At 39.9% G+C, this 23,891-nt stretch overlaps 1 protein-coding gene across 1 annotated transcript in view; it reads left to right on the plus strand.

The window, feature by feature from the left end:
- The window catches only part of DNAH14 (dynein axonemal heavy chain 14), a 404,678-nt gene that overhangs the window by 234,855 nt on the left and 145,932 nt on the right, over positions 1 to 23,891 (plus strand). Inside the window, 6 exon segments of the mRNA XM_042976694.1 lie at positions 4,632 to 4,721; positions 6,745 to 6,879; positions 15,591 to 15,806; positions 18,631 to 18,724; positions 19,972 to 20,180; positions 20,942 to 21,194. Of these exon segments, the coding sequence (XP_042832628.1) occupies positions 4,632 to 4,721; positions 6,745 to 6,879; positions 15,591 to 15,806; positions 18,631 to 18,724; positions 19,972 to 20,180; positions 20,942 to 21,194 (997 nt within the window).

Below are 23,891 nucleotides of genomic sequence, written 5' to 3' on the forward strand. Positions count from 1 at the left end.
TGAATCCCTTGACTGATTTTTATGGATACATGTAGTTTTACCTCTTTTATGCTTCCTGCTATTCTTACTTCTGCTTATGATCTTTCCTTTTCACTCAAAGAATCTCCTGTATCATTTCTTATAGGGCTGTTTGGTGGTCATGAATTCCTTGAAATTTGTCTGGGAAACTCTGTCTCTCCTTCTGTTCTGAAGGACAGCCTTGCTGAATAGAGTGTTCTTGGCTGTAGGTGTTTTCCTTTAAGCACCTTGAATATACCATTCTGCTCCCTCTGGCCTGCCAAGTTTCTGCTGAACAATCAGCTGATACCATATGGGGTTTCTCTTGTATGTAACTGTTTTCTTTTCTCTTGCTGCTTTTAAAATTCTCTCTTTATCACCACTTTTTGCCATTTTAATTACTATGTGTCTTTTTGTGGACCTCCTTGGGTTGATTTTTTGGGGGTTCTCTGTGCCTCCTAGATCTGGATTTCTGTTTCTTTCCCCAGATTTGGGAAGTTTTTGGCATTATTTCTTCAAATAAATGTTCTGCCCCTTTTTTTCTCTCTTCTCCTTTTCGGATCCCTATAATGCGAATGTTACTACACTTGAAGGTGTTGCTGAATTCTCTTAACCTGTTCTCAGTCTTTATTATTCCCTTTTTTTCTCTCCGTTCAGCTCGATTGCTTTCCATTACTCTGTCCTCCAAGTTGCTGATCCATTCTTCTGCTTCCTCTAGTCTGCTGTTGATTCCCTCTTGTGTATTTTAAATGTCAGTTATTGAGTTCTTCATCTCTGATGGGTTCTTTTTTTGTTTTCTCTCTGTGATGGTCTCGCTGAGGTCCTCCACCCTTTTCTCAAGTCCAGTGAGTATCTAATGACTGTTACTTTACATCCTCCATCAGGCATATGACTTATCTTTGTTTTGTTTAGATCTCTTGATGTGAATTTTTTCCTGTCCCTTCAGTTAGAACATATGCCCCTGTCTCATTTTGTCTCTCTGTGTCCGTTTTTATGTGTTGGGAAAGTCATCTACGTCTCTTGCTCTTGAAAGCAGTGGTCTTACAAAGAAGTCCTATGGTGCCCTCTGTTCTGTTGACTAGAACTTGGCACTTCAGGGGCGTCTCCTTTGTGTGACGCGCGTGTCCTACTGTTGTGGCTCAGCCGCCTTTGCCTTCAGTCCAGTCGTCTGCAGTGTCTCCCTTTGCCTCTCGTGGGCAAGGTCCTTGTGTTGTTAGCGGGCCAGTCTGGGGCTCCCTGGGCTCAAGTCGGGCCAGGCCTGGCATTTGCCGGAGCTTTGGTGGCGTCAGACTACAGGACATATTCCCTGTGTTGGGTGGGGCCAGAGTCAAACTCATACGTGTGGTTATCCCACCCTTTCCCTGGGGCGGGAGTCACTTCAGAGTGGTGCTGGTCGCTGTTGGAACTGTCTATACCCTGCCGTGCTTGCGGTCCCACATCGGATAGGCTTCTGCCGAGGGTGTGTTGGAGGGGGCAGGTCTGCAGGAGAAGGTGCAGGGGCGGGGTGGGAGGCGTTAGCAAGGTTTGCGTGGGTGCGTGTGGGACCCGGAGCTGAGGCCTGGCCGGAGGTGGCGTGTCCGCAGGAGAACACGGGGTGGAGCACACTGTTAGCAGGCCGGCTGGAGAGTGTCCCCCTGCACTGGTTCCTGCAGGTGTCTGTGTACCTAGGCCAGGGGACGAGGGAGGGAAATGGTGCCCACCAGCTCCTTTGTTGTTGGACGAGTCTCCGAAGATCCCCGCTCCTCTAGCACGCGTTCCGAGGTGAGCAAGTACGCCTCTTCCCGTGTATCCCACGTGTTTTTCAAACTGCTGCTTTTTTTTTGCTGTGTCTCAGAGGGGCCGCTTGTTGTGCTGCGTCTTTAAGGGCAAGGACTCGACTTCCTCTCCGAGCTGCTGATATTTAAATTTCCAGGTGTTAAGCCCCACTGATAGTAAGAACTCTTGAAGTTAGGCCCCTCTGGTTTTCAAAGCCCAATGTTACGGGGATTTGTCTTCCCCATGCAGCACCCCTGTGTCTGGGGTGCCCGGGGCGGGGTCTGCTCCTCTTCTGTCTCCATGCCCACAGGTCCCTCCCTCCCATGGACAGTGTCACAGGTCAGTTCGGTTCCCAACGCCATCTCTGCCCTTCCTACGCTCTTCAATGTGGCCTCTGGTCTACGTTTAGCTGTGGGGAGTCTGTCCTGCCGGTCTTCCTTCGGGTCATTTTCTGGGTCATTTACGCGGATGTTAGCGCTGTCTCCTTGTAGCCATTGTATCCACGGGATGAGGTGAGCCCAGGGTCCTCCTACTCTGCCAACTTCCCTGGAAGTCTCTCTGGGAGTTTTTAAAACTTTCATTTTGTCTTTGATATTCTAAACCTCACTTTAAATTCTCTAGTTAGGAAGTTTCATATTCTGTTAGCCCTTTTAATATGTAATCCTTTATTTTTAGTTCTCTAAGTTGATAGCAAGGAGACTTACCCTGTCAGATTCTCTCTTCCACATGATTAAACGAGTTGGACTTTTCCAGACCACCAAACTGTAGGTTCAAACTCTAAGCTAAGTAAGCTGAATAAGCTTACCTATTCTCACAGCACTTACATGAGTTTTAGCTTTTGTACGTATTTTTTTGTGTTCTTATTTTAATAAAAATGCAGTTTGATATCAATTCTATGTATATCTCTCTGTGGTGCTCTGCGTGGTTTCCAGGGGAAGCACAGTGGATATTTGCCCCTAAGCTGTTGCCTGTATTTTGAATTGAATGCCTGTACATTTACATTTTGAGAATTTTCACTTTGCTAGCACAAAGGAAGGAAGATGTTAGTTGACAAGTCTTGCTTTCTCTGTCTTATATAAGCATTTTTCATCCCAACCCGACAGGACCCACAAATTCCTTCCTCTCCTTCCTCCAGTTATGTGTTACCCTTAACATTTCTCAAGTCACAGCTAAAACAAATAGCGTGGCCATCATAGTAGCATTTCTACATGCACATCGATGATGTGACTTTTTAACTTCATTATATATTCACATTTTCATCAGTTTTACAGTTTTTTGCAGGCTGAGCTTATAGAAAAGTTTTCTGTAAAACCTATCCGTGTATTCTGCTACTTTCCCCTTCATACAATTTTTATATTGCTAAATATGCAGGCTCTCAACTGTTAAATAAACAAACTGTTAATAACATGTCACCAAATAGCAATATATGGCTCAAGAAATAGCACAAAGATCGCGATTTAAAGTTATCATTTTAATATTAAATTTCGAATAATCCAGTCTTTTATTTAATGGTGTATTTTTGATGGTTTACACACTGATCGGTCATATAGCATATCCACACAGGAATATATGTTACTAAATAAATATTCTGTAGGCATGCTGTTTATACTTCTTGTTCATTTGAGATACAAGAATCCGAATTGCATGCGATGGGCGATTGGAATATATCCAACTTGTTCACGTTTCTGTCGCTGACAGTATCTAACAGTGTGGGTGGGGGAGGGTCATTAACTCAGAGCAACCAAGGGATTAACAGAGAATTACTGAAACCATATCCTGCAATAAACTATATATAGTTTGTCATCCGGTTGACTCTACGGGACATTGTTTACAGCCATAAATACTTGACAGTACGATTATGATTTTATGTTAAAACCTTCTGTGAAAACCTTTAGCCAACTCGGATTACCTGTCCAAATATCTCTTCTTTGACTGTCCCATTTCTGCTGATCTTCTGTGCTAGCCATGCTATCCCTAGTCCACTCCTGCGGGCCTGTTTGCTTACATCCAGGGAGATGTCTAGGTTTGTATTATCCGTGGCAGAGGACTCCTAGCCCCTGCATCTAAAACCGCTCCAAGTACACGCCTTAAGTGGGTGTCTCACCAACTCCATTTAAAAGAGATTGCTCTCAGCTGATTTCCTACCCCCGGGGGCCTTGCCATAGGAACTACTTTTTCTCTATTTGTACAGCCCCTGCTGAGTGTTCTGGGTCTCCTTCAGCTGCTCCCTTGTCCCACTGTGGGAATGCAAGGAATGGGAAATGGACTGGGAGAGGTCGGTGAGAAAAAGGATAAATCCCGCTTTTTTCTGCCGACAATTACCAATAGTATTGACCCCACTGTGGGAGGAAACCTGGCTGCCCTCATAATTCCTGTGTTATAATATTAAGCATCTTTCCAAGCTGCAGCCACTTCTGGATGTTTTAATATATAACCACATCAAGTCTTCAATCTTAACAAATTGTACTTACTATCCTAGAATATTCTGAACATGGAAACATTAAAATACTTGTTGCAGAGCTGAAAATCTACCTTAATGGTGATTGGAATTACACAAAGATAGAGACTCTTAAATTTTCTTTTAGTGTAGGATAATTAGACAATCGCACTATGGTAACAGATAGTTCTTAAATACATCCTAAAGAATAAATTCCTAAATTGAGGGAAGGTCTATGAATCTGCTACCAGGGATCTGTCAACATAAAATTTTGTGTGTATTGTAGTTTGGGGGGAAAGTAACAATCAGGTTGAGGAACTAAGAAATTAAGAACTACTATCTTAAAGTGCAGTATTCAGTACCTAGTTAAGAGAGATTTTATAGGATTATGTATTAAGGGTTCAATTTGCAATGCATTTTAAACGTATTTATTTTCTTTTAGAAAGTAGTATCTATTGCAACACAACAGTTGGGTTTCCATCAGTGGCCAGCTCAGAACAAGAAAACCATACAGTTTTATAATCAACTTCAGGTAAGTGTAGAATGGCATGTTGGCACTTCTTTGCTCCTGAATTATAATAGGTCTGATCAAGGAGAAAACCAGGATAACGATAAAAGAGAACTAGTCTAATGTTCTTCAGAGTAAAGTGGCTTACTCATTTATTTACCCACATGTGGTTATTCAGCCCTCACTTTAACTTTGAACAGATTCATTTTCTTCACCTTCATCCCCTTAATACATAATCGTAAAAAAAACCCCACAAATGTGGTATAAATGTGGCCTTCCATAACTACACCTTCTTTGAATTTCCTATCCCTGTGAATGAACCATTTGGAAACGGTGATGCATTTCATTGATGACTGGTAAAACTGTATGCCTTTGTCTATATTTACTTGCCATTTGAGTGTCCTGTGAATTGCCAGATTATGTAATATACTCATTTCTCAGTTGAGTTTTTTGTCTTTTTCTTACCAAACGTGTAGGCTTTTCATTATGCATTTTATATCCTATTTCTTAATTGTTTATATGTGTGGCAAATAAATGCTCAAAGTCTTGGGTTTTCAGGAATGTTCCTTGAGTTCAGTTGCACAGGAGACGTTGTTAATGCAGTAAAGTCTATTGATTTGTTGTTATGGTTTGTGTTTTTCTGAATTTTTAGAAATCTTTTCTATCCTATTTCATAAAGATATTTTCTATAATTTTTTCTAAAAGTTTCTGATATTTGCACTTTCCATTTTTAAGTTGTCTGGTATTTATTTTCCTCCAGGAGGATAAAGAGATTGGAATGGAAGGGAAAAAATGTTTTAGCTTCATCCATATTTGAATTTTAATGTGTGTGTGTGTGATGCGTTATTAAAAATAATCCTTCCTTTACTACTATTACAGTAGTCTAGAAGAGGGCGAGCTTCACCATCTGACCCTTTCCCCCTTGGCTTAGTCCATCTGGGAGGATATGACAAAATACCATAGACCGGACGGTTTAAGCCACATTTATTTCTCACAGTTCTAGAGGCTGGAAAGTTTAAGATAGAAGTGTTAGCAGGTTTGGTTTCTGGTGAGAGCCCTCTTCTGGCTTGCAGGTGGCCACCTTCTCACTGCGTCCTCACATAGTGGAGAGATACGAACTGGTCTCTCTGCTTCTCTTTCTAAGGACACTAATCCCATCACAGACCCACCCTCGTGACCTCATCTAAACCTAATTACCTACCAGAGGCCCCACTTCCAACATTATTACATTGGGTGTGGGCTTCAAATGTTGAAGACATTTTAAGGAGACAGATTTTAGGGAGACACAGACATTCGCAGACTTTCACTCCATAACAGCGATTGTGATTGGGTTGGAGAAGAAGATGGAATCAAGCAGATTTTATAAGAGCTGAGGGACTTTGGACAATGTATAGCTAGTGATTTTATTTACTAGATCAGGAATTAAGAGAAGCGACAAGTGTGAAAAGAAGGTGTAGAGTAGATTATGTTGACTCTGAAAATCTTGTGAGATATCCAGATGGAAATATACAGTAAACTACCAAAATTTCACTCAGGCACACAGAACCAGAGACTGGAAGAAATGCGTACATTAGGAAGTCATTAGAACTCAGGTTGTAGTTAGAGATATTCAAGTTGATGAGACAGGATAAGGCCAATGTAGGAGAGAGAGAGAGAGAGAAGGATGAATTAGGGAAGACTAACACGGAAATGGCATTCAAAACTCAAAAGAGAAAAAATTCAGAAGAGGAAAGCTGAGAGAAAACATATTACAGAAGCCAATCTTCGAGAAAGGTACAGAAATAAAGGAGAATAGGAAAGTGAGACAAAGTGTCAAAAACAAGAATTGACAGTTATGCTTTGAATTTGAAAATTAGGAGATCTCTGTACATTTTGACATTAACCTAGTCAATGAAAACAGAACACAGATTACAAGAGATTGAACAATAATTTGAAGGAAGGGTTTGTGGATATCAAGATGTATTTGTAAATTAGAACCTTCAGATTTCAATTTAGCTGAACCATCAGTAAACCAAAATTAAATCATAAATTTGCAATTTTGTTTTAGACCTGTATTGGTGTGATGTTAGTAGGCCCAACAGGTGGAGGAAAGACAACAGTCAGAAGAATTTTAGAAAGAGCATTAACACTATTACCAATTGAAGACTTCCTATCAACTAAAGAAAGCGAATCTATTTCACAGGTAAATTGTGTACTAACCAGATGTTTCTCTATTTCTTCAGATCTTTATACTTCAGTAACATTTTATATCCTATTTATATAAGTATATTCTTGTTAAATTTATTGCTGGGAATCTTGTAATTAGGAATCATTGTAGTAAATGGGACTTATTTTTTTCATTTGAATCTCAAACTAGTAATTACTAGTATAAAATAAATGTAGCGAATTCTATATTTATTTTGTATTTAGTCACCTTAATGGACTGGTAATGGTAAGTTGTAATTGTTTTTATAGATGATCAATTGAATCATCTTCAGTGAATATAATTTTGTCTCTTTTGTATTATTTATATAATCTATACTCTTATTGCATTGATTAACCCTCCAAAACAACGTTAACCATAATAATATCTTATTCCTTACTTTATCTGAAATGCAGTTAATGTTTCTACATTTAATATGGTATTTGCTCTTGGTGTATGATAGATACTCTTTCATACTTTGGAAATTTTCTTCCATTCTCATTATACTTTGGTTTTTGACTTTTTGGGGTTTATGAAGTAATTTTTTAGAATCTATTTTTTTATGTTTTAATTGGTTAATGTAATAAGTTATGTTGATAGATTTGCTAATGTTAAATTGTCCTTGAATTCCTAGAATAACTCCCACTTTTTCATGATATGTGTATTTTTTTTAAGTGAAATTGTAGTTAACGTACAGTGCAACATTGGTTTCAGGAGTAGAATTCAGTGATTCCTCACTTACATACGATACCCCAGTGCTCATCACAACACGTGTCCTCCTTAATACCCATCCCCCATCAGGGCGCCTGGGTGGCTCAGTCGGTTGGGCATCCGACTTTGGCTCAGGTGAAGATCCCACGGTTTGTGGGTCTGAGCCCCAAGTCGGGCTCTGTGCTGTGGGAGCCTGGAGCCTGCAGCCTGCTTCGGACTCTCTGTCTCTCTCTGCCCCTCCCCCACTCACACTCTGTCTCTCTCTGTCTCTCAAAAAATGAATAAACGTTAAAAAAAAATTTTTAAAGAAATACCCATCTCCCATCTAGCCCACCCCCACCCACCTCCCTCCATCAACTCTCAGTTTGTTTTCTTTCATTAAGAGTCTCTTGTGGTTTGTTTCCCTCTCTTCTCTTCCCCCGCCCCCCATATGTTCATCTGTTTTGTTTCTTAAATTCCACGTATGACTGAAATCCCGTGGTGTTTGTCTTTCTCTGATTGACTCATTTCGCTTAGCAGGATACATTCTGGCTCCATCCACGTCATTGCAAATGGCAAGGTTTCGTTCTTTTTGATGGCCGGGTGATGCTTTATTTAATATAAAGTTAGATTCCAATAAATAACGTGTACTTCAGTTCTCTTATTTAAAGACCCGTTGGCAGTATATTCCAAAAGTTTTAGAAAGTCAAGTTCTCAGTTTTGTGGATTTTTTTTTTCAGTTAGTGTGCAATTCCCTGCTTCAAAATCGTGCCTGTGGCGGTTCATAGCCTTTGCTCTGTTCTCTTTCTACCTCCCTGTCAACAAGTCTGAATTAGTTCTTAACCAATTATTGTCATTAATAAGAGGTGAGCTATGACGGTAGTAATAATATTTGTGGAATACTAAATATGAGTCAGATACTGGCTAAAGCACTTTTAGTTGAATTGTCTCATTCGTCCTCACAATAGCCCTGTGGGCAGGAATTTGTTTTATTAAAAACATTTTTTAAATTACATAAGAAGTATGTACAACTGTGAGAAACTTGGGGAAAATGCAAAAACATAAAGAATTAATAACCACCTAGAGAGAATGACTACAAACATTGCTGTATTCCCTCTGATTATTTTTCCTACACAAAATATATTTTGAAATCATTGAGATAGTACTGTGCATAAATCGCCTCAATTTTATTAATGTTGGCATTTTCACCTAATACTGTATACTGAGAATTAACCCCATGTCATTCAAATTTTCTTACAGTGTGATTTCAGTGACTGTATTCTGTATACATGACTATACTATCATTTATTTATAATTCTCTCATGTGTAACATTTTTAAATTCGGTGTTTTTAAAAATGTAATGACAATAAAATATTTAGGTTGGTGGCAGGGCCTTAGGTAATGGAATTGTTTTTGATCTTCCTCCTTAGTTCATGGCTTTTTGCTCATTAGTCTCTTCAAGACCTTCTCTTTAGCTTCTTTTAGTGCAATTTCGTTTCCTTTATTTCCTAACCTTACCCTCTCTTCCCTCTTCGTCATAGGATCTCTGTAATGTGTTTGCTGTGGGTCCTTGTATATGTGTATCCCTTGAAAATGTCTCTCTAGGAATGGGATTGGTTTGCAGTAAGGTATAATTTCGCTACCTACTGTGAGGTGAGATTGAAGGTGAAACTCACATATCCTGTAATTAGCCACTTCAAGGTGTACGGTTCAGTGACATTTCGTGCACTCACAGTGTTGTGCAATCACCACCTCTCTCTGCTTTCAAAACTTTTTCATCACTGCAGGAGAATACCCCGTATCCATTAAGAAATCTCTCCCCATTACCTTCTCTCTCTATTCTCTGGAAACCGCTGGGCGGCTTCCTGTCTCTATGGATTTGTTTGTTCAGAATGTTTTGTGTAAAAGAAATCACAGCATGTGACCTCTTGTCTCTGGCTGCTTTCAGTTAGCATATGTTTTTCAGGTTCATTCAAGGTATAGCATGTGTCGCTGCTCAATTCCATTTCATGGCCGAATAATGGTCCATTTTGTGGAATCTTTGTCGATCCGTTCATCACAATGTATCTGTTCCTCCTTTGATGCATATTTGAGTTGTTTCCACCTTTTAGCTGTGATGAATAATGTCACTACAAACATTTGTGTACAAGCTTTTATGTGGATATATGTTTTCATTTTACGTGGACATCTGTGCCTAGGAGTGGACTTGCTGGGTCATACGCCTGTTCCGTTTACATTTCTGGGGAAGCACCAAACTCTTCTCCACAGCAGCCGAACCATTTTAAATTACCACCAGCACTGTAACGAAGCTTCCCGCTTTCTCCAGATCCTCACCTACACTTGTCTTTGTTTTTTTCCATTTTACTGGATGTGAAGTGGTATCTTGTAGCAGTTTTATCTGCATTTTCTTAATTACTGACAGATGTTGAACACCCTTTCACGTGCTTACAGGCCATTTGTGGATCTTCTTCGGAGAAACACCTATTCACGTCTTTTGCCCATTTTATAATTGGATTGTCTTTTTTGCTGTTGAGTTGGAAGAATTCTTTATATATTGTGCTTATGAAGCCCTTATCAAATACGCGATTTGCAAATATTTTTTCCTGTTCTGTGAGTTGCCTTTTTGCTTTCTCGATAATGTCCTCTGATGCACTAAGGCCGTTGATTTTGATCGGGTCCAATTTATTTTTTCTTTTATTGCCTGTGCTTTTGGCATCCAATCTAAGAATCCGTTTACAAATTCAAAGCCGTGAAGATTTACCCGTGTGTTTTCTTGTACTAATTGTGTACTTTTAGTTCTTAAACTGAAGGAACCCATCTATTTTGAGTTAATTTTTTGTATATGGAGTGAAGTAGGGGTCCAACTTCATTCTTTTGCATGTGGGTATCCAGTTTCCGTTCGTTAATGAAATTATTATTCTTTTCCATATAGAATGGTGTTGGCATTCTTGTCAGAAATCAGTTGGCCATAGGGATGCCTGGATAGCTCAGCTGAGCATCTGACTCTTGATCTCAGCTCAGGTCCTGATTTCAGGGTTGTGGGATAGAGCCCTGCATTGGGCTCTGTGCTGAGTGTGGAGCCTGCTTAAGATTATCTCTCTCTGCCCCTCTCCCCTGCTCCTGGTCTCTCTCTCTCTCTTTAAAATAATTTATAAAAAATCAGTTGGCCATAGATGTTTGCGTTTGTTTCTGGACTCCCAGTTTTATTCCACTGTCCTGTGTGTGTCCTTGTCCCAGGATATACATAATTCGATTATTGTAGTTTTCTAGTAAGTTTTGAAATTGGGAAGTATGAGTCCTCTTTGATTTTTTTTTTTGGTTTGTTTTTGTTTTTTAATATTATTTTGGATATTTGAGGCCCCCTTGGATTCCATATGAATTGCCTATCCCATTCTTTTTTCTGCAAAACAGGCCATAGGAACATTCATAGGGATTACAAAGTATCTGTAGATTACATTAGAGAATATTACCATGTTAACAATATTAGGTTTTCTAGTTTACAAACATAAGATGTCTTTCCAGTTTTAGGTCCATCGTTAGTAAGTAAGAAATTTTTGTTCTTTTTTGTAGTTTTCAATAGGTAAGTCTTTCTCCTCCTTGATTAAATTTATTTCAAAGCATTTTTTTCTTTGGATGCTACTATAAATGGAATTGCTTTCTTAATTATTTTTTTGTTGTGTTGAAGTGGGTTCATTGGTGCTATATATAAATGCAGCTGGTTTTTGTATGTTGATCCTGTACCCTACAAATATGCTGGTTCATTTATTAGCTCTAGTAGTTGTTTTGTAGATTCATTGGGATTTTCTGTATATGGAATCATGTCATATTTAAATAGAGATACCTTTACTTCTTTCTTTCCAATTTGGATGCTTATTACTTTTTTTTCTCACCTAATTACCAGGCTAGGACTTACAGTACAGTGTTTCATAGCTGTGGTGAAAATGGGAAGTCTTGCCTTGTGCCTGACTTGAGGGAGAAAGTTTTCAGTCTTTCACCACTGAGTATGATGTCAGCTGTGGGTTCTTCACAAATACCCCTTATCACAGTAAGGAAGTTCCTTCCTATTTCTAGTTTGAGTGTTTTTCTCATGAAAGGGTCTGGAATTTTATAAAATGCTTTTTTGCCTCTCTTCATATGATTATGTGGTTTGTTTCTTTTGTTATATTAACATGATATATTACATTAATTGTCTTATGTTGAACCTGGCCCTCCATTCTTGAAATAAATCTCATTTGGTCTGAGTGAATAGTCCCTTAATGTGTTGTTGTGTTCTGTTTGCTAGCACTTTCTGGAGAATTTTGCATCTGTATTCATAAGGGATGTCTGTCTGTAGTTTTCTTATGGTGTCTTTGTGGGGGTTTAATATCAGGGTAATTCTGGCCTCATAGAATGTGTTAAGAAGCATTCCCTCCTTTTCTATTTTTTGCAAGAGTGTGAGTAGCATTGGTGTTAATCATTTTTCAAGTGTTTCGTAGAATTCATCTGCCATCTGATTTTGGACTTTGTAGAGATTTGAGTTACTAATTCAATCTCTGTACAAATCTGTTGAGATTTTCTACTTGTTCTTGAGTCACTTTTGGTAATTTTTGTTATTTCTAGGAATTTGTAGCCCGTGGATTATGTAATTTGCTCCTGGTGTTCTCTTATAATCCTTTTAATTTCCTTAAGGCGCTAGTAATGTCCATACTTTTATTTCTGATATTATTTATTTGTGTCTTTTTTGTTTAATAATTATTTCCTTTTAATTGAGGTATTATTGACATACAATATCATATTGCTTCAGGTGTACAACCTAGTGATTTGACTTTTATGTACACTGTGAAATGATCACCACTAGTCTAGTTACCATCTGTCACACACAATTAATGCAGGATTGCTGACAGTACTCCCATGCTGTGCATTGCAGCCCCATCACTTACTTATTTTATAGCTGGAATTTTTACTTCTTAATTCCTTTCACCTATTTTGGCCCCTCTACCAAGACTCTTCCCCTCTGGCAACCACCAGTATAGTCTCTGTATCTGTGAGTCTCAGGTTTGTTTTGTCTTTTAGGTTCCACATATAAGTGAAATCATGTGGTGTTTGTCTTTCCCTCTCTGACTTATTTCCTGAGCATAACCCCACGATCTATCCATGCTGTTACAAATGGAGAGATTTCTTTCTTTTTTAATGACTGAGTGGGATTCCATCATGTGCGTGCGTGCGTGCATGTGTGTGTACACGTCACATCTTTATCCATTCGTCCATCAGTGGACGTTTAGCTAGCTTCTGTATCTTGGTCATTGTAAACAATGTTGAAATTAACATGGAGGTGCATATAGCAAATTAGTGTTTTTGTTTTCTTTCAAATAGATACCAAGGAGTGGAATTGCTAGATCGTATGGTAGTTCTATCTTTAGGTTTGTTTGTTTTTTTTTTTTAGGAAACTCCATACTGTTTTCCATAGTGGCTGCACCAATTTACTCACCCACCAAGAGTGCAAAAGGGTTCCCTTTCTACACATTCTTGCCAACACTCGTTTGTGGGGTTTGGGTTTTGTGTGTGTGTGTGTGTGTGTGTGTGTCTTTTTGATAATAGTTGACAGATGGTATCTCACTGTGGTTTTAATTTGTATTTTCTTGATGATGAGTGATATTGGGCATCTTTTCCTGTGTCTGTTGGCCATCTGTAGGTCTTTTTTTGAAAATTGTCCATTCAGGTCTTCTGCCCATTTTTTAATCAGATTGTTTGGGTTGTTTTGGTGTTGAGATGTATAAGTTCTTTATATCATTTGCAAATATCTTCTCCCACTGAGGAAATATTATAATTAAAACATAAAGTTGTTTTATGTTTTATGTTTTATGTTTTGTTTTGTTGTTGATTTCCTTCACTGTGCACAAAGCTTTTCATTTGGATGTAATCCCAATAGTTTATTTTTGCTTTTGTTTCCTTTGCCTTAGGAGACACATCTATAAAAATGTTGATATGGCCAGTGTCACAGAGATTACTGTCTGTGGTTCTCTTCTGGTTTTTTTTATGGTTCCAGGTCTCACATTTAGGTCTTTAATCCATTTGGAGTTTATTTTTGTTCATGGTGATGGAAAGTGGTCCGGTTTCATTCTTTTACATGTAGCTGTCCAATTTTTCCAGCACATTGAATGAAGAGACTGTCTTTTCCCCATTATATATTCTTGTCTCCTTTGTCATAGATTAATTGACCACATAAGTGTGGATTAATTTCTGGGCTCCCTGTTCTGTTTTATTTATGTGTCTATTTTTGTGCCAGTACCATACTGTTTCGATTACTGCAGCTTTAGAATACAGCTTGTAGTGTGGAATTGTGATACCTCTAGCTTTGTTGTTCTTTCTCAAGATTACTTTGGCTATTCAGGGTCATTGTGGTTCCATATAAATTTTAGGATTGTTTGTTCTAGGTTTGTGAAAAAATTGTACTTGGTATTTTGATAAAGATCACATCGAATCTTTAGATTGCTTTGGGTAGTATCAACATTTTAACAGTATTTGTTCTTCCAATTCATGACTATGGAATATCTTTCCACTTAAGTGTCATCTTCAATTTCTTTCATTATTGTTTTATAGTTTTCAGAGTATGGGTCTTTTACCTCCTTGGTTAAGTTTAATCCCTAGGCATTTTATTCTTTTTGGTGCAGTTACAAATGGTAGGTTTTTTTTTTTTATTCCTCTTTCGCTACTTCATTATTAGTGTATAGAAACACTATTTCTTGGTATTAATTTTGTATCCTGCAACTTGACTGAATTCATGTATTATTTCTGATAAGTGTTGGTGGAATCTAGGATTTTTTATGTATAATGTCATGTCTTTTACAAATAGTGCCTTCCTTTCTACCAGTATGGATGCCTCTTACTTCTTTTTCTTGTCTGATTGCTGTGGCTGGGACTTCCAGTACTAGGCTGAATAAAAGTGGTGAGAGTGGCTGACCATCCTTGTCTTGTTCTTGATTTTAGGGAGAAAGCTCAACTGAGAGTTATTTTATGGCTTCTTTTCAGACTAACCTTCATCCAGGATGGTTTCTGTCAATTTATTGTCTTTTTAATGGACCAAGTTTTTATGTTTCTTTACATGCCTTGTGATATTTGTTGAAAATGAGGCATTTATAAAAACAGCCACCTTTCCCAGTCTTTACAAAGCTGCTCTGTCACGGGGTTGTTCCTCACTGATTAGCGGGGTCTCCTCTCTGAGATGAAAGTTTAACATCTTCTCAGGTTTTTTCTGGGCAATGCATCTTGACTGGGCTTTCACAGTTTGACTTTCACCATTCCACTGGCTACACAGCTTAACTTAGTTTCCTAAAAATTCCTCCTACCCTAGTGTTTCCCTCAGGCTATATATGGTCTTAGTCTTAGTTTCCTAAAAATTCCTTAGTCTTAGTCTTAGTTTCCTAAAAATTCCTCCTACCCTAGTGTCTCCCTCAGGCTATATATGGTCTGTTGCTTGAATTCATCCATAAGGTCTGGTTTTGGGCTTTTGTGGGTCTGTAGTCTCCCTGAAGCCTTCACAAGAAGTGCCTGACTCTCTTCCCACCTGAGATCTGAGTTTGGTGGAACGGACACCGGTCCTGCAGGCAGCCCCCAGGCAGGCTAGGAGGTAGCAGACAAGGTCTTCTTGGGTGCCAGCTCTGACCTGCAGCTAAAAACTGTCTTCTGCTCTCCCGCATCCATATGTCTAGCCCTGACTCCAGACACACCACATCCCAGTTCATATGTTGTGTTCCTGGATGAGGACCAGTGGGATTTTTCCCCCCATTTCTTCCAGAGATATCATTATAGTATTTAGAATTTTTAAAGTAGTGATTTGAATATTATGGCTCATTTTAAAAAGTCAATTGTTACTGTCCTTTTTAAATTGCTGTCCTTTTTAAAATTTAAGTTACTGTCTTTATCGGGTATCTCTCTTTGGAGTGAAAAACCTCTCCTAAAACCCTTTGGTGTTAATAGCGCAAAAATGTAAATAATTATACTCTGGCTGATGCTTTTAAAAACCACACTGGATTTTGTTCAGGTTCCAGGAAGAAGAGGAAAGGTAGATATTTGTGTTTTAAATCCAAAGTGTATCACTCTTAGTGAACTATATGGACAACTGGACCCTAACACTATGGAATGGACTGATGGATTATTATCGAGCACAGTTCGAAATTATGTATATTCTAATACTGCAAGGCACTCAAAAAAAGACAGCGATCTTGGACTGAAATCAAGAATCTCGGATGCATCTAATGTAAGTTAATATGGAAGGATTATTATTATTTGACTCTGTGGATTACTTCATTGATTAAAAATTGGTATTTAAGGGGCGCCTGGGTGGCGCAGTTGGTTAAGCGTCCGACTTCAGCCAGGTCACGATCTCGCGGTCCGTGAGTTCGAGCCCCGCGTCAGGCTCTGGGCTGATGGCTCGGAGCCTGGAGCCTGTTTCCGATTCTGTGTCTCCCTATCTCTCTGCCCCTCCCCCGTTCATGCTCTGTCTCTCTCTGTCCCAAAAATAAATAAAAAACGTTGAAAAAAAAATTGGTATTTAAGCATTATTACTTACCAGTATAAAAGTAAATTTAAAAGTTATTATAATCAGTTTTTAAAAAGAAAAATTATAAGCTCTGAAAAACAACAGAAAATATGTCATTGCGTTTTAAAATGGTTGGGAAACAATAAAATGAAAGATACTTGCTTTTCAAGGAACACAGGGGATTAGGTGTTAGTGGGGGTTGCTCTAGTGAATCTAGCACCACCAGGACACCTTACAAATTAACGAGCTACGAAAACACTTCAGTGGAAAAGCGAATAAAGCTTTTGATACGAAGTTCATCGTAGAATAAACATAAATAGCAAAAAACTTTTGAAGACTTGTATTCTCATTAGTTATAGAGCTTACTAGTAAATTTCATTAGCCAAACTATATTAACAGAAGAATGACATTTAGAACCAAACAGATAAGCAGAGTTTTTTTTAAACTTTTTACTTAAATTGTAGCTAACATAGTATAATATTAGCTTCAGGTTACAATATTGTGATTCAGAACTTCCATACGTCACCTGATGCTCACGCTCACAGGTGCACTCCTTAATCCCCGTCACCTGTCTCACCCACTGTCCTACCCACCTCCCCTCTGGTGACCAGCAGTGTGTTTTCTGTAGTCAAGAGTCTGTTTCTTGGTTTGTCTCTCTCTCCCTCTCTTTTATCCCCCTTTGCTCATTTGTTTTGTTTCTTAAATACTACATATGAATCATGTATAGATTGTTGAATCACTATGTTATAGACTGAAACTAATGTAACACTGTATGTTAACGACACTGGAATTAAAATAAAAAAAGAACAATATTGAGTCTTCTAATCCATAAAAGTATTTATATCTTGGACACACACACACACACACACACACACACACACCTGTATATTCTGGATACAAGTCCCTTATCAGGGACTATGACTTGCAAACACTTTCTTTCATTTTGTGGGTTGTCTTTACTTTCTTGAAGGTATCTTGTGAAACACCAAAGTTTTCAACCCTGATGCAGTTCAATCTACTTTTTACCTTGTCACTTGTTTTTTGTTTTTTTTTTTTTTTTTGATATCATAGTTTTAAAAAGCTTTGTATAATTCAAGGTCACAAAGACTTTCTTTTAAGTTTTATTCTAAGAGTTTTATAGTTTTAAGTTTTACATTTAGGTCTTTAGTCTATTTTGAGTTGATTTTTTGTGGACAGTACAAGGCAGGGATCCCAGTTCAGTTGTTCCGGAATTATTTGTTGAAAAGACTATTCTTAAAAAAAAAAAAAAAAAAAAAAAGACTATTCTTTCCCCCATTGCTTGTATTGTCTTGTCACCCATGTCAAAATCAGCTGATCATAAATGTAGGGGTTTATTTCTGGACTCATAGTTCTGTTGCATTCATCTTCATATCTGTCCTTATGCTAACGCCACACTTGAAAACTAGAGCTTTGCTTTGCCCTGAGTTTTGAAATAGAAAATTAAAGTCGATTTTAAGACCTTGGCAAACTGATTCTAGTAATGTATATAGAAGAACCAAGGGCCATGACATTCCCGAATTTAAAAAAAGGGAAGAATTTGGGTGATGAGATCTGCCAGATGTCAAGAATTATTATAAAATTAGGGGAAAACAGTGTGCTCTTGGTGCAGAAAAAGATGGCAGTTCTGGGCTATTATGTGCCTGTGACATAATGTAAACATATATGTCAATTTCATAGGGAAATTGAAAAATGCAAAGCTAGTGTGAGATTTTATTACATCTTCCTCAGTAATTGACAGAGAAGGAACATGATACAATTCACTAATTATACCAGTTGGAAATAGGAAAAATTCTAACAGTGATGCCACTATGAAAACTATATTGGAAAAATGTACAAGAAAGGAACTTGTCATAGCAGGATGGCAGGGACGGGAGCAGGGGAGGGGGGCAGGGATGCCTGTGCAGTCGGCAAAAATTGAATAAATGGAAGAAATACTCTATTCCTGTATAAAAAGACTTCCATCCTAAAAATGCCAATCTATACCAAATTAATATATGTATATAGTGTCTTTCCAAGCAAAATCCCAATTAAAAAAATTGAATTAAATGATTGTAAAGTTCATTTGGAAGCATAAATGTTCCAAGAGTTTTAAGAAATCTGGGAAGAAAACCACAGTACTTTATATTTCTAAAATGTTATTACATTTTAGAAACATTTAACATTTTAGTGTGTTACCCCCAAATTTTAAAACTACTGTGAAGGAGGGTCTAGGAAAAATATATACTGAAATATCAACAGTTTCTTTATAGATGGTGGGAATTCAGAGAACATTTGCTTTCTTGCTTTATGGTATTATTTTAATGCTGTACAAGAAACATGTACTAACTGGAAAAAAAAAAACTGAAAGAATTTTCTAGAAGAAAATGGCCTGTACTCACAACTCAGCTCAGCCACCCTGTGCTGGTTACAGGGAGGTCTTTCAGCCACAGAATGTGTGCCTTTTCTATTTTAGTACTCAGCATATTGACGTGTTTGAGTTGGAAAGTGTGATGAAATAAACATTATTGATTACCTGTTTTAGGTTTTCAAACTTGATTCCTCTGATATAGCAGATATTGACGATAGTATTTCTAAGAAGGAGATGGAGAAAGATGTTAAAATCCCAGAAAGTCAGAGTAAGTGTTACGATTAAATTCAGTAAAGATGATGCATTAACAGGGAAGAAACTGAACAAATGAGCTGAATCTATATCTTTAAAAACGTTGATGTTTGTTCCTATGCTATTTACTTTTCCCTCACTTAAAATTTATATGCGTGCGTATTTACCGCATGTTATGGCATCCTACCTACATACATAATCTTGGCGCTGAAGTGGTAGGTCGTGCACGGCCCTTTCAGCTTATAAACGGACATTAAAATCTCACAAGAAGCAAGCAGACGTTCAAGTAGAGAGAAGTCTTGGGTGGAAGCCTGCGGACGCTCCCAGCCCAAATAACACAGCCCATACACACGCGTCTGAACAGAACTAGGCGCCCATCGCGTGCTGCTTTGTGGCGTGGGTGTGCGGTGCGGGGTGCGAGGAGGCGGGGCACGGAGAGCGCGTGTGGTAAGGCGCCTGCTCCGGAGGAGGTGAGCGTCCCGGCCGGAGCCCCATCAGCTCACTGCTCCGGGCTGAGCCTCGAGCACCGCGGGCACCAGCCGGACGCTTATGTTCCAGGCCCGGAAAGAGACTTCTGCTCTTGCTTGTCCTGATTCAGAATTCCTGAATGTCTGTGTGTCCCTCTCCCGCATTCAGGTTGGGGAGGGTGGTCTGCGGGCAGAGCAGGTGCCTTCCGGGGACCTGGAGGCAAGTATGGCAGCTGCTGACTTGGCATCCCGGCCTCTTGGCCCCGGCTCTGGGATCCTTTAAAGTCCTTCAGGCGGCTAGCTATTTTCCGTCCGCACGGTGACCCACACGCTCCTCCCCTGTCTTGACCGACAGATTTCCTAGAACTGAGGAGCAGGTTGGCGCGTGTAGAACATGGAAAGAGCGCAAACAACTCTATTTGTCTGCTTCCCTTCTCTGTCCCCCAGAGGCAGCATGTCCAGAAAGCATCCTGGGCAGAAGGGGAGCTCACCAAGCACATGATTATGGGAAAGACAGATCCAGGGTCTTGCTCTTCTCCGAATGTAAGGGCCGACTACACAAGCAGCAATCCGAGAACGTGGGCCGGGTTTGAAGAGTGGTTAAGCCTGTGGTCCGAGTAGTGATTTCTACCTAACATGTTAGAGACCACACATGAACACATTCACTCTGCTGCTCTCCAGGGTGTCATTTTTCACCTGGTTAGAAAATATTTTCCAAACAAAATAGGGAATTTGTAAAATTGTAACACAAGAAGACTGAGATACTCTGTTACATTAAAAATATTTCTCTCTCCAGACCACGATTGGCAGTGGATTATTTTGGATGGTCCAGTGGATACGTTTTGGGTAGAAAATCTAAACTCCATGCTGGATGATACTAGAACGCTGTGTCTGGCAAACAGTGAGCGAATAGCCTTAACTAGTAACATACGAGTGGTTTTTGAGACGGACAGTCTCTCTCAGGCCGGTCCTGCAACCGTCAGCCGGTGTGCAGTGGTCTACATGGTAAGTTCCCAAAAACAAACGTGTTAAGGAAAACGTGTTGTTTAGGGTAATAAGGGTAATAACTAGTCATTACCTACAGCGTTCCTGATGATGGTTTTATGATTACCTCTGGACCTGGCAGGGTTTTGTGTCCCCTCAAGTCTCCTAACCCAGGAGTGAAAGGAGCGTAGTCTCTCCTGTTTAAATGAGGACGACCCGGTAATTGGGGTGGCAGGTGTCCCACAACTGTGAGTGGTGCTTTCGGTGGACAGCACAGGCTGCTGGTGACTTGTCTTTCCCACGGAGGAGAGACACCTTTCCTCACCTGCCTGTGACCCTGAGGGCCCGTGAAGTATATTTTGCCAAGACAGTGGTGGGGGATGGAAGGCACACAAAGACTAAGTGTCTTCTCTCCATGAAATTAATCATTAGCCACGGTTGGCCCTGTGTTCTGATCCGCTGAACGGATCTTAGCTGTAATGAAGCTAAGAACAGCGCTGCTTTTCTGGCTAAGCCACTCCCCTTGCCGGGTACACGTAACCTCCCCCCCAACCCCTCCCTACACACAGTTCCCCACCACGTGTTGTCTTGTAAGACCAGGGTTAAAACCATAAGTCGTCTCAGAGACAGGTCCTTCTTCAAGGTCTTGATCAGCTGCCCTTTGACGACTGATGATGCTGTGTTTTGCTGGGGGCGGAGGTGAAGTAAAGATAGTAAGGAGGAGGATGGACGCCTCATTTTTCTTTACTTACGTAAAATTACCTTGTGCTTTATATCGTTAGGATCCTGTTGATCTGGGATGGGAGCCCTATGTCAAGTCGTGGCTGTTGAAAACTTCTAAAATTATGAGTCAAACAGGAGTGAGTTGTCTTGAATTGTTGATTAAAAATAGCGTCACAGACGGACTACAGTTTATAAAGAAGCATCAGAAACATCAGCCGTTTCCTGTACAGGACCTAGCAGTGGTCACAACTCTCTGCAGGATTCTTGATGCCTTCTTTGAGTTCATGAGTGAAAATGGAGGCTTTGGAAAATGTGAGCTTTTTCCCCTTCTGAGTCATATCAATGGTCTTGTGTGTCACTTAATCAATGCTAACTATTTATCACCTTCTATTAAATTTTACAAGAGAAAACAGAGAAAGGAAGACCAGGAATTTTCAGTCTATTTGAACCAGACACACACATGGAAGAAACTAAAAATCACTAACAAAGGGGCATATCAGTGACATAAACTAATGTCGTACATATGTTGGTGGGTCACATGGAAAACGAGGATAAGGAATTCCAAGAGGGTCTTTCTGAGGGAAGAATGCTTTGCTTGTTTGTTGGTTTTAAGGATTCTTAGAGATGGAAATAATGGAGGGAAGTGTGTCCAGAATCCTCGGCAAAAGCTGTAATCATGCACAGGTGTAAACCTGGAGAGTAGTAAAACGTGTTGGGTGAGAGCAAAAGATTCCGGAAATAGTGCAGCATTATTGCTAACAGCACGGCCCCTGGAGTCAGAAGCCTGCCTCCCAAGACCAGTTCCATTGCTTCCCGAGGAGATGGCTAATTAGGCCAGGCTCCCAACGCTGTCTCCAAAACCCAATTCTGGATCCCCCAAACTAACAGAAATGGTAAGAAGCCCCTGGGGTGACAAGAGGGTAAGGTCCCATGCGGGGAGCACGGTAGGTCCGAGAGGAAGAGAGCCGGATACCACGAATGGGCGAACATTTAGGTTGGCCTCTCCCCTTCTCGTGGTTTCTTTGTAGCTTCCCTCAGCGGCTGACCTTTCGTAGTCCCGTTTTCACCGGGAAGTTCTTTCAGGGCCTCAGGGCCCCAGGTCCATTCAAGAGTCTAATCCTGCTGCCTTCCTTCTCTTGCACAAAGTCCACCCTCCTGGATCACTCATAAAAGCCCGGTTCTGCCGCAGCCTGTACTGGGTGGCACACCCCAGGGCGCAGTGGGTGGTGCGTGTGCATTTACTCCTCTGACTTTCTTCTTTGTGTCTGATTCTGAGGGAGCGCCCCACCCCCTTTTTATAGCTCAGCTGTGGTTAGCTCTTGTTAGGATAGTTTTTCTCCACACTTATGTGTTTGTGGTGGTAGGTAGCCGTCTATTTCTGGCTGATTTGCCACATTAATGAGATTCAGTAAATTGGAAAACCTATTTGAGATGGATAATTTTGAAGTGAAATATAAATTTTCCCAAGTGATCTTTAAAAAAGGAAAAATCTGATAGAAAGTTGAATTTTTTTAACATTTATTTTTGAGAGAGAGAGAGAGAGAGAGAGGGAGGGAGACACAGAATCTGAAGCAGGCTCCAGCCTCCAAGCTGTCAGCACAGAGCCCGATGCGGGGCTGGAACTCACGAACGGTGAGATTATGACCTGAGCCGAAGTCGGATGCTTAACTGACTGAGCCATTCAGGTGCCCTGAAAGTTGAATTTTTAAAAGGCTTCTCCCACCCTCCCAAAAATACTGAGCCAAGCTCATTAAATTTTGTTGGTAAATTTCACCAAGCTTTTGCAGAACAAATTATCTTTATAGAATCTGTTCAAAAAAATAGAAAAAGAAGGAAAGCTACACAACTTGTTTTACGAAGTTCGTATGCAGTTGATGCCCAAACCAGACAAGGTGATACGGAATGGACAATTATAGACCAAGTCTGTTCATAAATGTGGATGCTGAGATTATAAAAAAAAATACTAGAAAACTAGGGGGACTAAAGATACACCACGACAAAGTAGCTTTGCCTTCAGCATGTAAGAATGATTTAACGTGACAATTATCTGTCAGAATAACTTGCCAAATAAGCCCATCAAAAGAAAGAAACTATGTCATTATTTCAATAAATGGGAAATACATTTAAATAACATTGTACAACTTATATGTTAAAAGACACTTGGTGGATTCCTATCGATTCAGAACCTTGGGAGTTTCTTGGGTGAATCTGAAACTGGCACCCACGCCTGGAGGGTGAGGAGAGACCAAAGAAAGAGGCAGACTAATCCAGATTGGGAGCTGGCAGGGTTTTCTTTTTTGTAACTGAAGCAGAGTTAACAGACAGCATTGTTAGTTTCGGGTGCAGTACAGTGATTCAACCTTTCTGCACCTCACCCTGTGCTCAGCATGATGGGTGTTCTCTTAGTTCCCTTCACCTGTTCCACCCATCCCCCACCCAGCTCCCCTCTGGCAACCACCAGTTTGTTCTCTGTTTTTAAGGGTCTGGGGTTTTTTTGTTTTGTTTTGTTTTTTGTTTGTCTCTGTTTGTCTTTGTTCATTTGTTTCTTAAATTCCATGTATGCTCGAAATCATATGGTATTTGTCTTTCCGACTGATTTCACTTAGGATGATGCCTTCTAGGTCCCTCCATGTCATTCCAAATGGCAAGATTTCATTCTTTTTCATGGCTCAGTAACATCCCACTACACACACACACACACACACACACACACACACCACTTCTTTATCCATTCATCTGTTTTTTGTAAGTTTTTACTTAGATTTCAGATAGTGAACATACAGTGTTATATTAGTTTCGGGTGCACAGCACAGTGATCCAACACTTCCCTGCATCACCCGGTGCTCATCACAAGTGCCCTCCTTAATCCCCATGTCCTATCTCCCCCGTCCCCCACCACCTCCCCTCTGGTGACCATAAGTGTGTTCTCTAGAGTTAAGAGTCTGTTTGTTGGTTTTCCTCTCTCTCTCTTTTTTTCCTTTTGCTCATTTGTTTTGTTTCTTAAATTCC

This window comes from Panthera tigris, chromosome F3 (genome assembly GCF_018350195.1).
Source record: "Panthera tigris isolate Pti1 chromosome F3, P.tigris_Pti1_mat1.1, whole genome shotgun sequence".
NCBI classification, from domain to species: domain Eukaryota; kingdom Metazoa; phylum Chordata; class Mammalia; order Carnivora; family Felidae; genus Panthera; species Panthera tigris.